Below are 17981 nucleotides of genomic sequence, written 5' to 3'. Positions count from 1 at the left end.
CTTCTAGCTACTCAGCCAACGCACCTGTCCGCAGCAGCGCGTGTAAATTAGGCTGTCTGCTGTGCACCCCTATGGTACCTAGAAATATTAGCACCACGTTGTTTTGGAGAACCGCCGTGTTTGGCCCCGTGAGAGGGCTACTTTTAAAAAGAAAAGTCCAGCCATTTCCCTCTGTGCAAGTGGTACACTGACGGAGCTACGAAGAGGAGACTTCTGAGAGGACATATGATGTAAATACTTTATATTCCTGGATAAGTACGGCCCGGCCGCCGAAACGAAGATCTTTCACTTCGCCACACTAAATAGCCTCCTGCAAGCGCACACTGAAAACAAACGCCACCATCAAGCGTCTGGAAAACGACATATTCTTCACCCAGCGCCACCTAGAGCATCAAGGTGATAGCACATGCCATACTGACTTGCTTTACCTCTTCATAGAGGGCGCTGAGAGCTTTGAGTTACGGGCGTAAGCATGGGGCTGCCGAATCTGGATTCCTGTCCATGGGACACAAGCCACAAATCTCCCTCTAAAATTTTTAGTGCAGAGCACTATATGGGTTCGCCTTGTCAGCGCTCGCTAACGGTCGATGCGAATGCCGGAATCAGGCGGCGCAACGAGAGAAACGAACCCAATTGGAGCCTGATGCACCGTTATAAGGGGGCTCTTCGAAAATCACGCGGTTTAAATAGTCATAACCGTTCGAACCTCGTGGACTTCTGGCGCTTGTCATATATCTCCCCGTTGTTTAACGCAAAGAAAACTGCAGGTACAGTTCAGGCAAAATCTGTGTATACAACCGGCATCACTGGCGTTCATTAGTTAGGAACGCTCGTTGGGCTGGTTTTTACCATAGTAAGCGAAAAAAGCGACCGCGCAAGAAAAAAAATGGCGCGTTCGAAATGCCGCAGAAGGGCTCCAGCCGTGCAAGAAATGGCGCGTTGGAAATAACGAAGTAAGGCTCCAGCCCCGCAAGAAAAAAATTACGCGTTCGAAATGACGCAAAACACCTCCAGCATACGAAATTAAAGTAAGCACAAAAAGAACAGAACTCCCGTTGGCGCAGTTTCAGGCAGGGGGCGCGCGAGCACTGAGAAGGCGGGAAATTTGAAATGCATGGGGTAACAGCAGTGAGCGGATAACGGCGCTGCGGCCCATTATGGCGAATCACTGCTCTGCACAACCGACAGCTTTCACAATGAGTGGAAAAGCTTCAATTTTCAACCCCCCCCCCCCTCATATTTTCTAAAATACAGTTTTTATACTACTACTACTAGTTTTTATACTACTACTACTACACGGCCATAAAAAAAATCGGAGCCCTTCTATCCTATGAAGAGGGAAGTCAGCGAAGCTGATGCTCCGGTGGCTTTTGCTATGCGGGGGTTTAGCTATATTGGAAATTTGCTATATTGAATTATAAGGACAGTGGCCGGATCTCTACGTCACAGACAAAGTACGCTCACGACTGGTGGGTAGTGTCAATGACGTATTATTATAGCGCAGGTATGTCAATCCCTGCGCAGGCCTTAGTGTGCTGCACAGGTAGCCGCCGAAGAGCAAGCGGCATTGCGCAATGTCAGAGGGGGAGAGAGACAGAGGCCGTGGTCGTGGAGAGGGGTATAGAATGGGGTCGTAACTGCTGCCAGCAAACACCCTCCGTAGCTGGCCATGTTTCGCAGCGTAACACCCGATGTGGGAAAGACAACTTACAAATATCAAAGGTTACACTGATCTTCTTAAAGTCGGCTCCATCTCCAAACTTTATTGCATTGCTGAGAAGACACCTTTCCAGGGACAATATAAGACATCTTGTATCAAAATATGGGGGCCCTATGGCGTTCCTTTGTTTTTTACGAATTTTTCCATACGCTGTACCCACGACCCCGAGCAAACCATCCACACCACGGCGAGAACGTACGGGATTATACAGCTTCGCTGTAAAAACAACTTCCGCCTAGGGGGAAATGCCGGCCATCTTGACCACTTAGGACCAGCCTAGAACGACGGTGGCGCCAGCGGTATTCAGAACAGAAACGCGCGATGCTGGAGCCAAAAACGGCGACAGATCAAAAACCATCGCCATCTTAGGATCACCGCCAATAGTCGAACAAGGGTCGGTTAATGAAATGCTCCCACGATTTTGGCCCTGAGATCCTAAGACCATGTTTTTAATTTTTTATGAATTTTTCCTTGGGCTGAACAAACGTTACTTTACTAAGTGAATATATAGTTACCGCCGGCGAGTCACCCTCGGATTCTATACTCGGATACAACTCAAGAAAAGTGCGGCTTTTCCTCATCAAAGGACCCCCTTCCAGCCAATGGTGTCGCCGTATCAACGTGACGTCGCGGTAGACCGCCTCCACGCCGCGCTCACGGAAGAAATCACAAAACATGTTCTTCCGCGCTTCCGGACTTCTACCAAAATGGCCGCCTCCGCTGTTCGCGTCAAACCGTCGGCGTCGTCGGGCTCTCTGAGGATGATTTTTAGTGCCGTTCAGTCGTATTCATTGTTTGCGTGTTGTGTGCAGTGTTCTTAACATGCTCGGTAATGACAATCGCTACGGTGTTTTTTCTTCTGCTTTGTGAGCGCTCGCGTTGCCGGTAAGCAGCCGCCGCTGCAGTTACTGCAGTACGCTGTATGATACGAAGCTGTCGTCGTCATCCTGTGCGGGCGTTTGGCCTTGAGCGTGAAGTACCGTTCTACCGTTTAGTACCTCCTGTGTCTGTGCTACCCACGTTATCGCACCAGTGTCTGCGACAGGGGGCGATAACTCCTTGTTTATTTCTCGTAGATTACGCCAGCAAGTTATTAACGCCATGGACAGTACGCACGGGGCGAAACGCAAGCCACGCGACGGCGCGCGCTGCATTTCGTTAAAGCATATATGTCGAGCCGTGTGTCCCAAGTCCATGTCGGGCGCAAGCGTATTCGCCCAAATTGTGTTCAAGTTGCCAAATACAAGAAGCAGAATTTTCGCACTTTTTGACCGTGAATGCGTACGAGCTGTAGCTTAGCTACGTGATGGGATTTAATATGCCACCTTTTCTATTTTTTTTCTCGGTTACGCTGAGATACCATTGTTAAATGTGTTAATTGCCACAAGTATGTTTTTGTCGCCTGTTTTTTGTTGGAGTGCCTTAAGTTGTTGTTTCGGACAAAAACCTTTGTGAATTAAATACGAATAGGCATCTGCTTTGAGTTTGCATTGTCTATGATAATTAAGATTCCACAGGAGTGTTACCACTGTAAGTTCAATTTCATTGTCCCGTTTATGCTTTGTGAATGAGCTGTGGTTCGCGATAGTGACATTGCATTAGCTAGATTTCACCGGTATGACCAGCTGCAACAATGCATGTGAAGACATGAAACGCAGCACTGAAATCAAATAAACCACCTTTCAGCTTTTTCTACACATGCGCATGCATATTGTTCACCAAATCAAATTCTTGCATGAGATGTATATATAGACTATATAGCTATATAGACACTGCCCGCCTTGTGTTTGTCTCTTAAGTAAGAAGCTGCTGCTGCAATGGTCATCTGCATGCACGTGCTCTAAATTCAAAATAGAGCATTCAGGGTGGAAAACAGCTCAGCATTTCATCCATTCTCACTGTTGCGTCACAAGTGGCCGCTGGAGCGAGAAGCTCGCTGCTCCAAGTCAAATAGCAAGCTGCTGCTTGCCACAGGACTGTTCGCAACTCAACTCGTGCAATGTCTACACATATATTAGGAGTGTAAATCACAATGACAGAACATAAATTGATGCCCACTTCATAACACAGGCAATGAAGTCTGTTTGAAGGGTTACGTAGTGATCTGCACTGATTGATGACATGTCGGTTGAGTTGATGCATGGAACCACACATATGGTACACATCGCTGCACTGAAACTGGTCAATGCATATCATACTTTTCTTGCTACGCAAAGGCAAAATCGGATCATATGTTCAGGAGGAAATTTATAATCTCGCCAAATATGCACTACATGAAATGACTCCCATACATGGGAGGATCGATTGAAACCAACCTTGTTTCCCCTTCCCAAAGCTTTGGGGATTGTTTTTAACATTGTGATTCTGCATTTTATCCAGTGGAGTAGGCAACAGATAAAACCTATTTATCCTAAGTCGTGCGTAAGACAGCAGATAGCTAAATAGAATCAAATTAGAAATAAAACACCGAAGCAACGTTTCTTGTCCTCACTGCTGTATCCTGTCAGATTTGGCTCAGACAGCTAAACAGACGCACTGCTGAATTATGCATAGCAAATGAAACGAGCAATAAGACACTTAAACAGATTTATTTGTTCTCAATGTTCTACAAGAAGACAACTTGGCTCAGCCAGCCACACGGACACACAATGTTCAGTTACATGCTTTCACGTAGGCATTTAATTTGCAACTTTGTTTCTGCATCCAATACACGCATAAGTGTCCAAACAATGTAAAAAACGTGGGGTGAAAACTCGAGCTAGCGTCTTTTCCTGTAGGTGAAACTTGCCTTTATAGCCATTTATATAGTGTCGCACAAGGAGCCGTAGAGCCACACACTGCAGATGATTCTGCTTGAAGTGAATTTGCGAACTCGCTTGACTCTGCTTGCACACACCTCATGCTACACATGCGAAAAGCGATCCTCCCTGTGCAGCGAAAACTATCGCATAGTGCAAGCGTGGCCCTGCTTCCAGAAAATAGTTTGGAACAGTGTGGGTTTCCTCTAGTGAAACTTGCCTTTATAGCCATTTATATAGTGTCGCACAAGGAGCCGTAGAGCCACACACTGCAGATGATTCTGCTTGAAGTGAATTTGCGAACTCGCTTGACTCTGCTTGCACACACCTCATGCTACAAATGCGAATAGCCATCCTCCCTGTGCAGCGAAAACTATCGCATAGTGCAAGCGTGGCCCTGCTTCCAGAAAATAGTTTGGAACAGTGTGGGTTTCCTCTAGCTCGAGATGTACAATTTTCTTTTATGGATACGTCTGCCACGCAGTGTCTTGTCAGGACTGCATTCATTCGGCCTAATTCCTGCACCACACTTGCAACAAATGCAATCAGAAACCAAGCACTGCAACAGCCTTTTCTGATTCTCATAGCTACATATCAAGGCAACCAGTCCTGAGCCAGCACCACACAATACACCGCTCGGTTCACTACAGCAAATGATATCATGCATCGATTGTTGAAATAACTTGTCACCCTCACTGTCATACTGGAAAATCCCTGTCGACTCTACAACACAGCATACAACATTCAGTAATGGCAAATGAAATAAAAACCAAACACTGCAATTCCATCTTCTGATTCTCATAGCTACATATCAAAGCAATCAACCATGAACAAGTTACGCAGCACACACAGGCAGCTCAGTTAACTCCAGAAATAAGTCTTAATAACGCACACAAACAGCATGTCTGGTCTTCTCTGCTGTCTGATGGAGTTTCTTGCTCCTGCAGCTATGGAAACACACCTACTTAAGCTAAATTGCGCACTCCACACTAACTGAAAGGGGCAAAGGCGGCACTGGCGAATAGCTGGCCGCCTTACACATCTTCAAAGGACTCGATACCAGATAGGTCACTGTCGGAGTCCATGTCATCTTCATCCAGATGGATTATAATAGGTTGAACATGCGCACTTGCTCCACCGTCTCCCCTGAACTTTGTTTCAATGCTGATCACATGCTGAACTGCGTTTGCCCAGTGTTGAGCTGTTACTTGGGCAGCTTCTTCCCTCAGGAGCACCTCTACATCTGCCAGCTTAAATGTGGCATTTCTGGCTGCGACACCTCGTTTCATCTGCGCCCATATGAGCTCAATGGGATTGAGCTCATAATGGTAGGGTGGGAGCCTAAGCACAATACATCCTGCCCTTTCAGCTGCACCGTCAACACGATATTTGATGTACCGTGTCTTTACAGAGGTCACAAGGCTGAGGAGCTCCTTTTTAAGCATTTTTTCATCCCAAGCAAGTCCTTTGGACGTCAGCCAGTCCTGAACGACCTGTTTGCGCGAAGACGTCGTAGGCACTGCTTCTTCCAGCCGCGAGTGGTACGAGGCATTGTCCATGACAATTACACTACCTTGTGGCAGTTGCGGCAAAACGGCGCCAAACCACCTTTCAAAGCGGGTGCCGTCCATCTCCTCGTGGTAGTCGCCGGTCTTCGTACCCCGAAAGATATCCAGGCAACCACTGACGAGGCCGTCCTCGCTGCCGATGTGCGTTACAATCAGGCGCTGTCCTTTCCCTGACGGCTGCTTCAAACCTGTCGTCAGACCACGCATGAAGGCGTCGTGGTGGGAAGCAACCGTCGTGTCCGTCCAAACAGTCGATAGCGTGTGTCCCGCATTCACCCAGGTTTCATCAAGGTAGAACATTTTTCGACCTTCCATCCTGTACCTGGCGACGTCGTAGAGGTACTTCTGCTGCCACGCGACAATGTCGTCCCGCTCGATCAGCAGCGAGTTCCGGCCCCTCTTCTCATACCTGAACCCGATGTCATTCAGCAGGCGGCGCACAGTCCATGGCTTGAGAGGAGTAACATCGCCGCTAGCGTTGAAATCCGCAGCAATTGCTTTCACTGTCGGAATCTTATTGCTGCGAAAAAAACGATGCACGGACGACCGCAATGCGCACTTCGTGAAGTCGTCGTACACTTCTGTGCGTCGCCTCTTTCCGGCGCTTCGCGGGCGCTTTCGGGAGGGCGTCGCCACATTTCCGTCGTTATTTTTCATCTCCTTCTTCACGTCCATCACCAAGCTCACGCTGACTCCAAGAAGATCGCTCACGGTCGCGGCCGTTTCTTCAACGCTGCGCTCTGGGTGAAGATGCCGCAAACGAACGTACGCGTTCCGGATCATCTCCCGTCCGCAGCTGCAGATGACACGGCCGCTTTTGTTTTTCTTGTACCATCGGCGTGGCGTAGATGGCAACGCACCACAATTCTCAGTCGAGAACGATGAAGCACATTCAGATGCGACTTCTTCGGGATCCATGGCGGGAAATGGGGCCGGCAATGCATAAAACCAGAAGCTGCCAGAAGCAAGCGGCTGAGGGAAAACCCGGAAGAGCAGAAATTCACCATCAGGAATATAATTGAAACTCGCTACTGCAGCTGACGATAAATTCTTTCACGCATTGCATTAAAACGGGCACATAAAAAAATTTTAGCTAAGGTTTTTATCTCCGCTCAAAGTGAAGGCGCCCTTACGAACTACTTTTCGGCACGGACGCATTAAGGAAAGCGTGGCTCCGAGTGCTGCCCGCAGGTGCAATGCGGTCGGCCACGACGTCACCTTGATAGAGCGGCACTATTGGCTGGAAGGGGGTGGTGGAAGTGGGGGATTAGGCGACGCCCCTTTTTTCTTGACTTGTATCCGAGTATAGCCATGGTCAGCTTCGCCGTACAAACTCCCCGGGCACTTAAATCTGCTTTCATGATTTTGCAGACGAAAGCTTAGCAATACTTATCAAATACTTTTTACTTCTACATCGTGTTTGCTCCTGTGTGTTCGCTTTCGTTTCTGTGTCTTTTGTTGGAAATACTTGGACAGGCCGACTGGACGCACTTGAAGCGAAAGCTTCTCCAGAATCAAGGCTCCCCTTGGTGGGAGTGCACTTGCTCTGCTCTCGTGCCATAACGCTCACTTATAACGCCGCACGCATCGGAGAAGGGGGGGGGGGGATAGCACCGTAGTAAATCCCTCAGCTCCTATCTGGAGCAGCCAGTTCTATTTCTGCACACAACCAACCGCGTTTCACTTTTTTTTTTTTTCATTTTCCCTGTGGGTGCTGGGACGTTCGGGTACTGGGCAGACGGAATTTATGGGAGGGTAGCGTAATAGAGCTCCGCTGTAAAACTTCCCAATGCAGCAGGTCCATCGCGCATTTTATAAGCCAACAAAAATGAAACGACGCGAATTTATTTATAGTATTTTTATTTCACGACATCAGCCGTCAAAATAATACTAACAAATACGGGGAAAAAACTTTGAAGTCACCTACACGGAAAATCAAGTCCTGTCGAAGATAACCATAAATATCTTGCCGCTATATGCAAACGGGTTCAATAAATTTCCTGTCAGAACGTACAACCGAACTTTAAGCATTGTTTTCTGTATCGTTATTTTATTAGTACGCTAGCGCAAGCCTATCGCGCGCATTCTATTTGGGGACACCCGGAAGTCGCACACGGAAGGTGTTCCAAAGTCCGCCTTAAATGTAAACGGTACGTTACGCTATGGCATTTCTACAGTTCAAACGTTCAAGCCATTCGAGCTTGAACGCAAACACGAATTCAGTTCGTGCGTTTTTCAAAGCGATTGGGTGGGGCGTGCTCAGCGGGCCGCAGCCGGAATTTGTGCGTTGCCCGATGGCTCGGGTAGATTGGCGTCCGTCATGACCGTCTCGTGCAGCCTCGTGAACGATGGCCTCCTCATCCGGAGCGGCGACATGGGGGCGATGGTGATGTTAATCTCATCACCGCCATTGGCTAGGGCCGCCCTGACGTCTTTCTGGTCCATGTTGTACACCGGAACGCCGTCCACCACGACCAGCATGTCACCCGGAAACAACTTCTTGTTAGGCGTCACAACGCGCACGTCACCAACCTGCACCGATAATTGAGAGTAGGGCTCGATGATCGGGAGCCTAGAACCAGCCACTGCCAATACTGTGGCCACCCACTTTGGCAAGAGGCGCTGGGCGCGTGAAACGCTTCCTCGGCAGCCACAAAACTGGTCCATCGTATTTGGACCACATTTCGGTCACGGCTAATCCGTTTTGACATGAAACTCACGCGTCGTTGCCAGGCGGTGAGGGGTTTCTCAGAGTATGAGAGGCTTCTCGCAGATTTCTAGGAGGCATGGGAGAGGTGGGGGGGGTAAGAATGTTTACATTTTGCTGGTCAAGCAACTCATTTTCCTTGAACATTTCGCTCGCGCAGCCGTGGTTTTGGTTTTACGATCGAATCAGTCACATTTTCCTCTTTGCATAAGTTATTCTCAAAAGATTACTAGAAAGGGCACTACACTATTTTTTCCAGTCCGGTACTTCAAAATCTGAGCCGAGTTGCTCTATTCTTTAGACGTGCCTTTAAAAAATTTTCAGAATACGTTCCGCATAGTCGTGTCACATAGTGGCGAAACCACTACTTGCCTTGTGAACCCAACCTATTTTCGGGCGCTAAGTTGACAAGCGTCCATCTCAGGGATAGTGTGTGTGTTCCAGAGCTGCGAGACAACGAGGAAAAGTACAAAAAATGCATCGTTTTCCAGCGACCTCTTTCGATCTATTTCTACGGCTACTCGTAAGAAGGGCTTCTGAGGAGCCCCGTTTGTACAGGCAAACTGGTAGAACCGTATAGGCCTCGTGCGCTTTTACGGCGGCGCCAGCAGCTGCTAAATTTCCTCTATATTGCTCCATACGGGAGCTGGATAGAGGAACTCTACTGGTTACTAAAGTTCCCGTATGTAGCTCCCCTAGGGAAGCAGAGTTGCGCGTCCATCCGCCATCTGGAGTTCTAAAGTCGTGCGGGAAAGCCACCCGTTACGCGTGTTATTGGGAATGACCTTCCCAGCGCTGCTCCCAGGTTGTGACAGGCCTCTCAAGCTTGGACGTTCCCTGGTTTCCCTATAGGCGGCGTAAAAATCGACGCCCCACGTGACCAACATACAGGGCACTTTTCGACCATCAAGTCCGCCAGACGGCGCAAGCGAAAGGTTACTTTTGGTATAGAATGCAAAACATTCATTCCGTGACTCAAAGAGCCAACACAGTTCGCTTGCAATGTGTTGTTTAAAAATATTATTAACAAGTTCCGCATCAAACATCTGTTGAGCAAAAATGTACGCAACTTTTTACGAACAGCCGATTGGTGCACCACCTCGTTTCTGAATTCGCAACCACAAAGCCGCCAATTCAAATTGAAACCGCTGCAACGGCCGACCGTTTCAATGTGCGCGGAGCACCGGTTTCGTGACTGTTATTGCTGTTATGTGCTTTTGCGTCCATCAGTTGTTGAGAGGACTGGCAAAACACGGGAATTGAGTGCTTGTGGAGTGACAAATGTGGGAAATTCCGCATCGGAAGACAGCTGTCGAGGCCAGAATATTTTATTCTTCTAACAGAAGGTGAGTGTTATGCACTCCGCTAGAAAGACGGTGCAAACGAAACCGTTGTCGCCGTCAATGCCTCATTTGTGCCCTTCGTTCGAAATCTTAGCGCAAGTGAACGAGTTGTTATGGCAAAAAAAAATGTCACGAAAGCGACGTACAATTGCAGCGATCGAAATGAAATGATGTCCTGGCCTCTGTAAACTTGCGGATGTCAATAAACGATTTGTTCTCACTTGCTGCTCACTGTGGTCTGTGCCAGTCGAGGCCATCTGGTCACATGGCGTAACATCACTTCACTAGCGCAGCGCAAGTAAACACGCGGCCAGCGTGCCAGCCAGGAACCAGCAGGAGCAGCCACGGCCGGACTCGACGCTCCTTTCTCGCGCGGGAGGAGGAGAGTCGAGTCCGGCCGTGGAGCAGCGAGCCGGCGGCCGCCGTGCGAGGGCAGCCATGTTATTAAGGAGCTCAAGCGGCCTGTGCAAAAAGCATCCGCCATGTTTACAACGCCGTGTTTACAGCGCCATCAAGCGGGCCTACTCGGTAGTTCACGACGCCGCCACTACGCTTTTTCTGGTACTACAGGCAAAGCTAGACCTTTGCTTCTCTAAAATCATCCCTGTTCTGTGGTTGTGACTCGCCTTTTTGCACGTCACCGATGTTGGGAATCGCCCATCCCACCGCTGCCACCACTGTTGCTACTGGCCATCCGAGCGCAGTCAGAGGTGTAGCGACGTTGCCTTGCTCCGTCCGCTATCGACGCGGCGCAGAGCAGAGCGATGAGGTCCTCGAGCCGACGAAGAGTTGAAGTAACATTTATATACAGTATGTGCAGGGTAAGCAAACGTTACATGACTCGCACAAAGGCGACAGCACCCTTTCACTCGATGCCTCCTAAGAGACTGGTGCCGGAGAGAAGCCGCCGAGGAATGCCGACGATGAGAGTCTCCGGACTTCTTTTATAGCCCGGGAAGTTCGTTGTGGCCCCGAGAAGTTCGAATAGCTCCAATCAGGGCTCTCGCTGCGTGAAGTTTGAATTCCGACGAATGGTAGAGAGGCGGTGAGTAAGCGGCGCCGCCAATGGGGAAAGGGAGGGCGATGCCCCCGCCGTCTCCGTGACCTCGCCTCCAGGCTAGCGACATTCCCTTATTTGGTCGTTCGAGATGCGGGATTCGGTGGCGCCGCAGCGACGAAAGGGAGAGGCGTGACATAGCCTCGCTGTCGGCGCGTCGCCTCGGGCAACGTATTTGGGCCAGGTGGGCCAGGCGCTCTGGCACAACAGTGTATACGAGCCGCCGCGCCAGTGGCAGCGGCGGGAAGGAGTCGGCGCATGCGCGTGCCGCGAGCTGTGGGATCATGGAGGAAAAAAAAGCTTAGGATAGGCCCTGACGTCACACCCAGCGCAGCCGGAAACGCCATTTTTGTAAGTCGAATGGCGGACTCTTTTTCCCTCTCTCTCGGTGCACCTTCTCCGCCTCCTCCGTCCTGCATCGCCTCTCTTGTCGTCTGCACCTGCATCTGCCAGCGCCGAGCCGGCGGAAATCAGCAGATAGGCAGGTAGAAGGCCGTTTTGCAGCGCGTGACTGTGAACCTAAACGCGCGGTTACACGCCCTTCAGTGTGGCCGCAGCAGTTTTGCGAAGCGGCTCGCTCTAACAATGCCGCAATCCTCGGTGCCAGGCTGCAAGTCGCGATCGGTACCCAAGGAATTGGGCATCACTTTCCACCGGTGAATGCATCATTCCGCTGACTAATATTGCTGTACACTGGTGTGCATTCATCCTTTGTTTGCAATCGCCGCCGTTTATAGGTTCCCAAGCGATGGAGAACGCCGCAAACAGTGGGCGAACGCCGTGCGGCTACCGGACTGGAAAGTGTTTCACTCGCAATCCCAGATATGACTAGTCAATTAAACGTCCGTTCTATATATATAGGTAAGCAGCACTTCATGCAGATTTCAAGCTACAAAATTGTGGAATGTTTTTACCGGTGTTCGCGTGCCTTCGATAGAATTTTTTGCGAAGGAGGAGGAGGAGGAGGCAAAACGTTTTATCGAGCAAAAAAAAAAAAGAAGAGGGTGGGTGGCGTCAATACACTTTTTTTCGCCAAGTTTCAACTTGTCTACGTGTCAATAAATTCAAGGTGATATGAGCTGCAAACGTTCATAGACTAACCTCGCAATCTGAAGCATTGAAAAGCGAAATCCAGAGCGAGACCACAAAAAAAAGATACAGTTTCCAGATCCAGCACTCTTCCAGTCAACAGACGGACACCTACCAAGGTAATAGGACGATGGAATTATATCAACCGGTAATCTACCTTGTAACAATTGCAAAGGCACTGCCGCGCATCGCCGGCCTAGCAAACTACATGCACCGGCGATAACCAAAAAATTCAGTTGCGAATCGTTCGGTTGCAAGTCGACTACGCACTGCACACCGTGTATCACTTCCCGAAAATCTACTTGACGGGTGTCCGCGCGTACGACGGGACGGCGCGTTCACGATATCTACACTTCGATAGCCGCGTCGTGATCGTGACCGAAGCAAAAGCTTGACGCGGTAGAAGGTGCACTTGCAAGTAGAAATTGAATGACATATTCACATCAGCGCAGCTGTCGCAACTCTCAGCATCCTTTTTCTAGTTCTGCAAGACCACAGCGCAGCAAAGCGAAGCAGCAATCTTCGCAATCGGACGACAAGGCAGGCGCTGCCTTTCCTCCATGACTGGCGAACGGCGGGCGGGCCGTTGCTAGGACGCCGTTGCTAACGCGACTTCCAATGGCCGCCGAAAGCACGTGACTTCCTCCACACTTTTGCCAATGCGCGGGGATAGCTGGGGGCCTCTCCTAAGCTTTTTTTTCCTCCATGTGTGGGATAGTGCGACTGCGGAGATAGTCGGCTGCTTATCAGCTGAGCGGCCGCCGTTGCCGCCGCCACCGCAAACGTCACCGGTCACTTGAGCCGAACTCACTGAAAACGGTGTCTTGTGCTCAGCACTGAAAGCGGGCTTCGCTGTCAAAAGGCGCAACCCGCGGTATGTGGCAATCAGACGCGCTACGCGATATACAGGAACTCTACTGGCTACGAACTGCCAGCGCCACCTGACGCATGGTCACGCATATTTTGTCCGTTCGGAATCTTGCATGTGGGGTCAGCACAGCAGCCCGATGCGAGTACTGCGTGTTTCTCGACGTTCTCGGGAGAATTAAAAACTTGCAGTTTATTTTGAGAGGTACGCCAGCGAGTATGTGGGAGTTCTACACGAAATTGAAAGGCCGTCCGACGGTCCCCAGAAACGTCGTGGCCCGGATGAGGAGCGTAGGTGCCGTGTGGTTGGGAAAGGTTTGAAAGCTCGCGGAAACATGTGCACAAGCCTATGCCTGGTTGATTCAGCTGGAAACAAAACAGAGAAACCTTTCTTGAGGCCATATGCAACGTCGAGGCTGAAACGTGGGGTAGTGCAATCGCGCAGCGGCGTGGTCTCTTCACGCAAACAGCCAGAAGCAGCACCATACACGGATTTGTTGTTGCCATGTTCTCCGCGCAGGCCGCCATTGATTGTGGGGGGCGTGTTTGGAGCGAATTAGTTAATTAAATTAATTTTTAACTAAGAACGACAAGTTTCGTGCATTTTAGTTGTATTAAATACCAGGTGAAATAATTACTCTCGGTCGTCCTACTCATCCCCGGAACTTAAACCGTTGCGTCCTAGAATAGTATACGCGAAAGGCTTGGGGGGGAGTCACTGACACGCGGGATGGGAAGAGCGTAGGCGGTATTAGGAGCTGGTATACACCCTTCCCTTCTCCCCGCTGAAAACGGGGCGTCACTGCTGACACCAATTACTCTTGCTTTCCCGGCTTATTATTACAGAAATATCCACAGCCATTTTCAAGTTCGGGTTCTTTGTATGTAGCTTCACACCTCCGTCAACGTTACATTGAATAAATTGTTGGGTTATTTGAAACATTCCTCCATGCAGAACATTCCCGGTGGAACATGCAAGTACTGGTCATGTTAGCAATCAGCGATGAAACAGCACAAGCCGAACTTTTGCGCCATATTGTATGCTCGACTGCCATTCGCCGATATTTCATTGCTGGCCGCATGGATTCGTCAATCGAGTTCATTGTGGCGACGTTGAACTGGGAGTAGGGTGTAGGAGCAATTTTGAAGCTCCTATGCTGTACGACATCAGAAATTATAAAACTTGTTGTTCAATTTAAAAACAACACGAAAAGTTTATCTTTTATCCACCGTTTCGAGTATTGCAGTTAAGATTTCGCATCCCGTTTTATCACATACGAAAATTCATATTCCATTGGCGCACAAACTCTCGGACATCCTGTACATCCTCGGACGGGTTATTTTGTGTGTTGGCAGCGATAACACAAAGAAAAGAGAGTTCTCCGTCGTCTGGTGCATTTTAATTCTTCCGTTGACGATTGAGGGCAGCACTGACCAAAAAGGCATTAAAAATGAGCATGACACGTGTTTCACAAGCAAAATTATTGACAGTTTGCTTCAAAATTAGACGTCGTAACATGTTTTTTTTTTTTAGGATGGTAAACAGCGAGAACACGTTTTACGAAATGTGATTGATAAAAAAAAAGGAGACAACCGAGGCAGCCCATGTACCGATCAGCTCTTAAACAGCGCCGCATAGAACTGTCCATCTCAATATTCAATCTCTGATGAGGCCTCTTAGCTAGTCTGACACAACTGATGTAAGACGTATAACTAGGCGCATAATTACATAATGTTTAATCCGGCTCTTTCGCTTAAAGAATGCCAGAATAAAAAAAATGAAACTTTGAAAAGCACTCCTGATCACAGTGGACCCGTACAGCTTTAATGTAGATAATCCTGCGCATGCTTCAACTTTCAGAAAAATAATAAAGCTTCACATTTCGAAAAGTTTAATGCTGCGTTTGCGTAACTGTTATTGTATCCTCGACTGAAACAGAAAACAAAAATGCATTTTTTGCAACCGTCTCACAATGATAAGCCTTCGCGGCAAACATACATGGTTTGATACTTCGCCGGCGTTAGCCAGACAAGCAAAACGAGCTGCTACGCCTGCCTGAAAGGGGGCGCGACTGGTACCGCTTGAAGCACTAGCACACAAAGCTTATAAATATGTGCATAGCCGTGCCATGTCGAAGAAACGTTTTAGCAACGCCGTGGAAAAGCCGCTACATATTCGAATCCGCTTCATTATCGGTGCGCCTCATCGTATTGAAATGTTTGTTACATAAACTATGCGATGTGCAAAACACGCCCTATAGTTTTGTTAAGTTAGCGGCCGATCACTTCATTAAGAAGCCCAATGAACAGGTGCTTTTTTTCCACGGGGCAGCAGTAATGGCAGGACGAGGTACGCGCAGCGCGCCACCGCTGTCCAGGCTACTCATTCGGCTCGGAAGCTATACTCGGGTGAAATTGAAGAACGGTAATAGCTCGCGTAGAGTATCACTCCGCCGAAGCGACAGACCCGGATGTCAACGCGCGGGCGTTTTTTGAAACGAGATTGCGCTGAATGCGTAACATCTTCTTCTTTTTCACACCTAGTATTTTTGCAGTCGCTTCAAGAATTTAAAAGCAGATTAAGGGCGAGAAATCCCAGAACCGACCCACGCCACGTTCAAAATACTCGCAGTAAAGTACTTCTTGCGCCGCGCGGAGTAAAAGCCGGCTGCGGCTATGACACGCAGGGCCAACTTCTGTTGTCGTTCTCAAGTTGTCCCCGAGTTTGATGCTAATGTTTTCCCATAGTTCATTCGACCACCGAATGCGTTGGATCGCCATCAATTTCATTTCGTGTTCTCATGTGCACTCTAAGACGTCCCCGTAAAGTGTCCTCACTACAATGCTTCGGAATGGCCAATCGAAGTTACCTAGTGTGTGAATTCAGCGAATGACGTGGCCGAGCATTCGCTTTGAGTAAAAAGGGACATCTGCGCAGGGACATTGCGCAATGCAGAAGGCCATTCACGCATTTCCTGTTGTCCCAGCGCACATGCACTTTTTTTAGTCTAATAATATTTTGGGGTTCGTCTTTCCCCGAACCTGCACTTGGCCACTCCGATCGCTCATTCTGGAGCGCTGTGGTGAAGACTACTTACAGGGACTTCTTAGAGTGCATGCGCAAAACTAAGGGCACTTACAGCGACTGTGGATAGATGCTATGAATGTCAATAGATTGGTCGTCCGTCAGGGGCAGTTTTGTACGCACGATATCATTTCGGGAGGGGGGGGGGAGGGGGAAGAGGGGCAGGCCCCGTTAAAAGAGGCAAAGAAAACGTAAAAGGAGGAGAGAGCAAAGAAAACAGCAAGAATTAAAATGAAAAACTAAAAAAGGAAAAACAAGAAATTTATACTAACTGAAAGTACAAGGACTTCGAGATGACGTCGCACCCCACATAACTTTTCGATTGTTTTGTTCATTTTTCCCCACTGAAATCGCAAAATGGCAGATACGCATATTCATGGTGACAACAAACATTGAAGCCGCATGTGGTTGGTGCGCAGCTTATCCACACGAAAACAATTAACCGCAGGCATCATTCCTCCCGTGACTGAACATTTCCGGAGGGGGAGGTCTCCGGTCTCCCTCCGGTTTCCGGACTAGGGGGAGGTTACCCCTAGTTATTGCCAACGAATGATCATTCAACCGAATTCGGGTTCGTTTCGTGTTTTTTGTTTCCTTTTGCACCCTTTTCGTTCGTTCGAATTTAAGGTAAGACGTGTTTCATAATGTGTAGCGTGGAGCACTACTAGGGTCACTTTCCTGTCACTGCATGACCATGCGTTCAGTTTCTGTCCCTGGCATGGGGTTTGTTGTTGTTGTTGTTGTTGTTGTTGTTATGAGAGGCACTTGGATTTTATCTCAGCGCCGACAGATAAAACCGGATATTTCTCCTCATTGGGCACATAACTTTTTCGCATTAAAAAAATGATAAAAAGACGCTCTCTAGGTTCAAACTTGGAATCTAAATTGGAGCTAAAAGCAGAATAAAGACGAGCTACAAAAAAATATTTTTCGCGCTGATGCGAGCTGCCCCCAACACAACAAAAACAAAACAAGAAAACTCAGCTCGACAGCTGCGCACAACTGCTTTCTGCGTGATTAAAGCGCGCAGATTTGATCAAGTCGCCTGAACAGAGCGCACCGACGACGATTCAGCTATGAATGCGATGGAATTTGTGTAAGGAGCTTCGGCGCAATTTGTTATGGGTGGACGTATGTTAAGCCCTCTCAAAACTTATTGCTTTTTGTTTAATTTTGTAGTTTTCTGAAATCAATTCGGGGCATGTAGGGTTGTCTCCAGAACCTTTTCTTTTTCTTTTGGTTCGTTTCAACCTTTTCATTGCTGTATTTGAAGCCTTCGCACTGCGAGATTGGAAGAGAGTCCTCTAAAAATCGTCGAAGGTGGGCTTCACGACAACACTCCAGAACGACCCATCATCGCGACCAAATGTGCAAATTTGACGAATGACGAGGTCCAGCATGCTATTAGAGCAACAAAAATAGTGTTTGTACTGTTCTCACAGCACAGATGCAGCGGAGATACTGTTTTTTGCTGTAATCGTATGACAGGCCTCGTCATTCGCAAATTAGCACATTTGGTCGCGATGACGGGTCGTTCTGGAGTGTTGCGGTGAAGCCCAGCTGCTGAGATTTTTATTAGCGAGTATATGGGCATGTGACTGTTTGTGCATACAACCACGATTGGAAATGATTTTGTGGCCTATGAGCATGCAACATGAGCTGGCAGCGCTGTTCTTCTCGCTCTCCCTTGTTTCTTGTCCAGCACTAAGCCTTGGTTTTGGGTAGAAACGCGAGTGTTTGGTGTGAG

The 17981-nt window shown here is 48.6% G+C and overlaps 1 protein-coding gene across 1 annotated transcript in view; it reads right to left on the bottom strand.

Moving 5' to 3' along the window:
- Window positions 1-8345: 8345 nt before the first annotated feature.
- LOC144158035 (uncharacterized) overlaps window positions 8346-17981 on the bottom strand; it is a 210887-nt gene continuing 201251 nt past the window's right edge. The window contains exon 13 of the mRNA XM_077688715.1: window positions 8346-8618. Coding sequence (XP_077544841.1) covers window positions 8346-8618 — 273 coding nt within the window. The remainder of the gene's footprint in view (window positions 8619-17981) is intronic.

The sequence above is a fragment of the Haemaphysalis longicornis genome, unplaced genomic scaffold (assembly GCF_048455015.1).
Source record: "Haemaphysalis longicornis isolate Haplotype H1 unplaced genomic scaffold, Haemaphysalis longicornis Haplotype H1 scaffold_1, whole genome shotgun sequence".
In the NCBI taxonomy this organism is placed as follows: domain Eukaryota; kingdom Metazoa; phylum Arthropoda; class Arachnida; order Ixodida; family Ixodidae; genus Haemaphysalis; species Haemaphysalis longicornis.
Note: the sequence above shows the minus strand (reverse complement) of the source record. Positions and strands in the feature narration are given on the sequence as shown.